General features: G+C 35.1%; 1 protein-coding gene across 2 annotated transcripts in view; it reads left to right on the forward strand.

The window, feature by feature from the left end:
• LOC106882733 (inter-alpha-trypsin inhibitor heavy chain H5) overlaps positions 1 to 1,875 on the forward strand; it is a 38,836-nt gene that overhangs the window by 32,010 nt on the left and 4,951 nt on the right. For both annotated transcript variants that reach the window (XM_052973158.1, XM_014933504.2), the window contains exon 5: positions 1,151 to 1,407. In XM_052973158.1, coding sequence (XP_052829118.1) covers positions 1,151 to 1,407 — 257 coding nt within the window. The remainder of the gene's footprint in view (positions 1 to 1,150; positions 1,408 to 1,875) is intronic.

Raw genomic sequence — 1,875 nt, forward strand, 5'->3', positions numbered from 1 at the left:
TATATATATATATATATATATATGCACACACATTGCTTTGCACTGACATCGTCTTAACGGCTGGAAACCAGCAGAGACCAGAAGCTTGTTTAACAACTAAAGCTTCTCATTTAGCTTCGATATAATCAGAACAATGCACAGTATGAAGATTGTTTATGTCTTTATAGAAAGCTGGGTGTAATTAATTTCAATTAAAATACTTACAGATGATTAGTGGTACTATTAATAAGATTATAATTTTCCGGGATTATTAACTACATTTTTACAAATGATGCAGTTTTTTTCTTCTCTCAACATGAGTTTAGTAGTCTAGAAAACGATACCCATACCGTATTTTCCAGCATACAAACCAATGTAGTATATATTGTAAACATGTAGTGTAATCGCTATATATATATATGACGGGTTTCTTTCAGTTTCTGTTTACCAAATACACTCAGAAAGCATGTGTCGACCCAAGACTATACTAGGCGTCATTTGCCGAAGATGCAACGCAGTGGGACTGAACCCAGAACTATGTGGTCGGGAAGCAAATTTCTTACCACACAGCCACGCCTGTGCCTATCTGTTGATAATTATACATCGATTAGTTTTAGATGGTTAATTTCAGGTTTTTCATTTCTGGAAAACCGACGTAGAAAGCTTATGGGATTATGAACGCACCAAACTCGAATGAGACCAAACTAGGCTCCAAACCGTGATTATTCAGTTACCTAGCCAAAGATTTATCTAATTATCTAACAATACCAAAATTATTTTCGGTTAAGATTCAATATACACTATTCTATGGAGTTAACTATTCATCTTTTCTACAACTCAAACTTCTTCAGACTTCATATAGCATTGATGGAACTTCTACATGTCCGCCCAAGAAGCTCGAAACAGCAACCAAATTCTCTCTCAATCCATACCTTCACCCGTTTAAGAAAAGTTTAAGAAAGACAGGCTTTCGTACAGTTTTTGTTCATATATATTTCTATATGTATTGATATTTCTTAGATATGCCATCTGAGTATAATGTATTTAACATAATCTTCGCTACAATAAATGAACAAACAAACAAACAAACAAACAATAAATACATAAATGGAAGTGCTGACCTTGTTTTTATGTTAGAGAGTGATATAATCGCACAATTTTTCTCCTTCAGATATTCTGACTCGAATGTCTTTGTAATGACGGTGCCGATGGCTGCGCTGAGTAAAGCCCAGTTCAACCTGACCTACAACTACCTACTTCATCGCCAAAATAACAAATACAAGTTTCCAGTTTACCTTTTCTTTCGGCAAGGACAATACGTGAGCGATGTGGTCATCAACACTTACTTGTGGGAACCGACGAAAATTATGGAACCGTCCGTGAAACTTTTCAAAGAACACAACATGCCAGTTGCGAGCATCGAACAAAGTGAGAGACTGACATTTTGTTATTGGTTTGTTTTGTTGTTGTGATGGTTTGAATCTTTTCTTACGTTGTGTTCACATTCATCACTGTGCCTATAGTAGAAAGGATTATTATTATTATTATTAATTATTATTATTATTATTATTATTATTTTATGTTTGACTTTTGTTTTGCATTTGTACAAGTTGGATCCAAGTCTCACCCAGAGACCTCAAGAGACAACAAGTTAGAAGTTCATGTAGGTGTTATGCCTAGGGTACCATATATTTGGATTTGTACAGTTTTGTTCAAGTGAATGTTTAAGAAACCATAAGAAAATTATGTTTGCTTTAAAATTTGAGATCACATAGACAGTATTTTACGTAGGATATGGGCAGTTCCCATGAGCACTATCTTTTGGACTTCAGCCATTTTGGGGTTTCCTGGTATCTGAGCTAGGTAGTAATCAGCCCGTTTCGCTGTCATTCCCAA

Source organism: Octopus bimaculoides, chromosome 15, assembly GCF_001194135.2.
Source record: "Octopus bimaculoides isolate UCB-OBI-ISO-001 chromosome 15, ASM119413v2, whole genome shotgun sequence".
In the NCBI taxonomy this organism is placed as follows: Eukaryota; Metazoa; Mollusca; class Cephalopoda; order Octopoda; family Octopodidae; genus Octopus; species Octopus bimaculoides.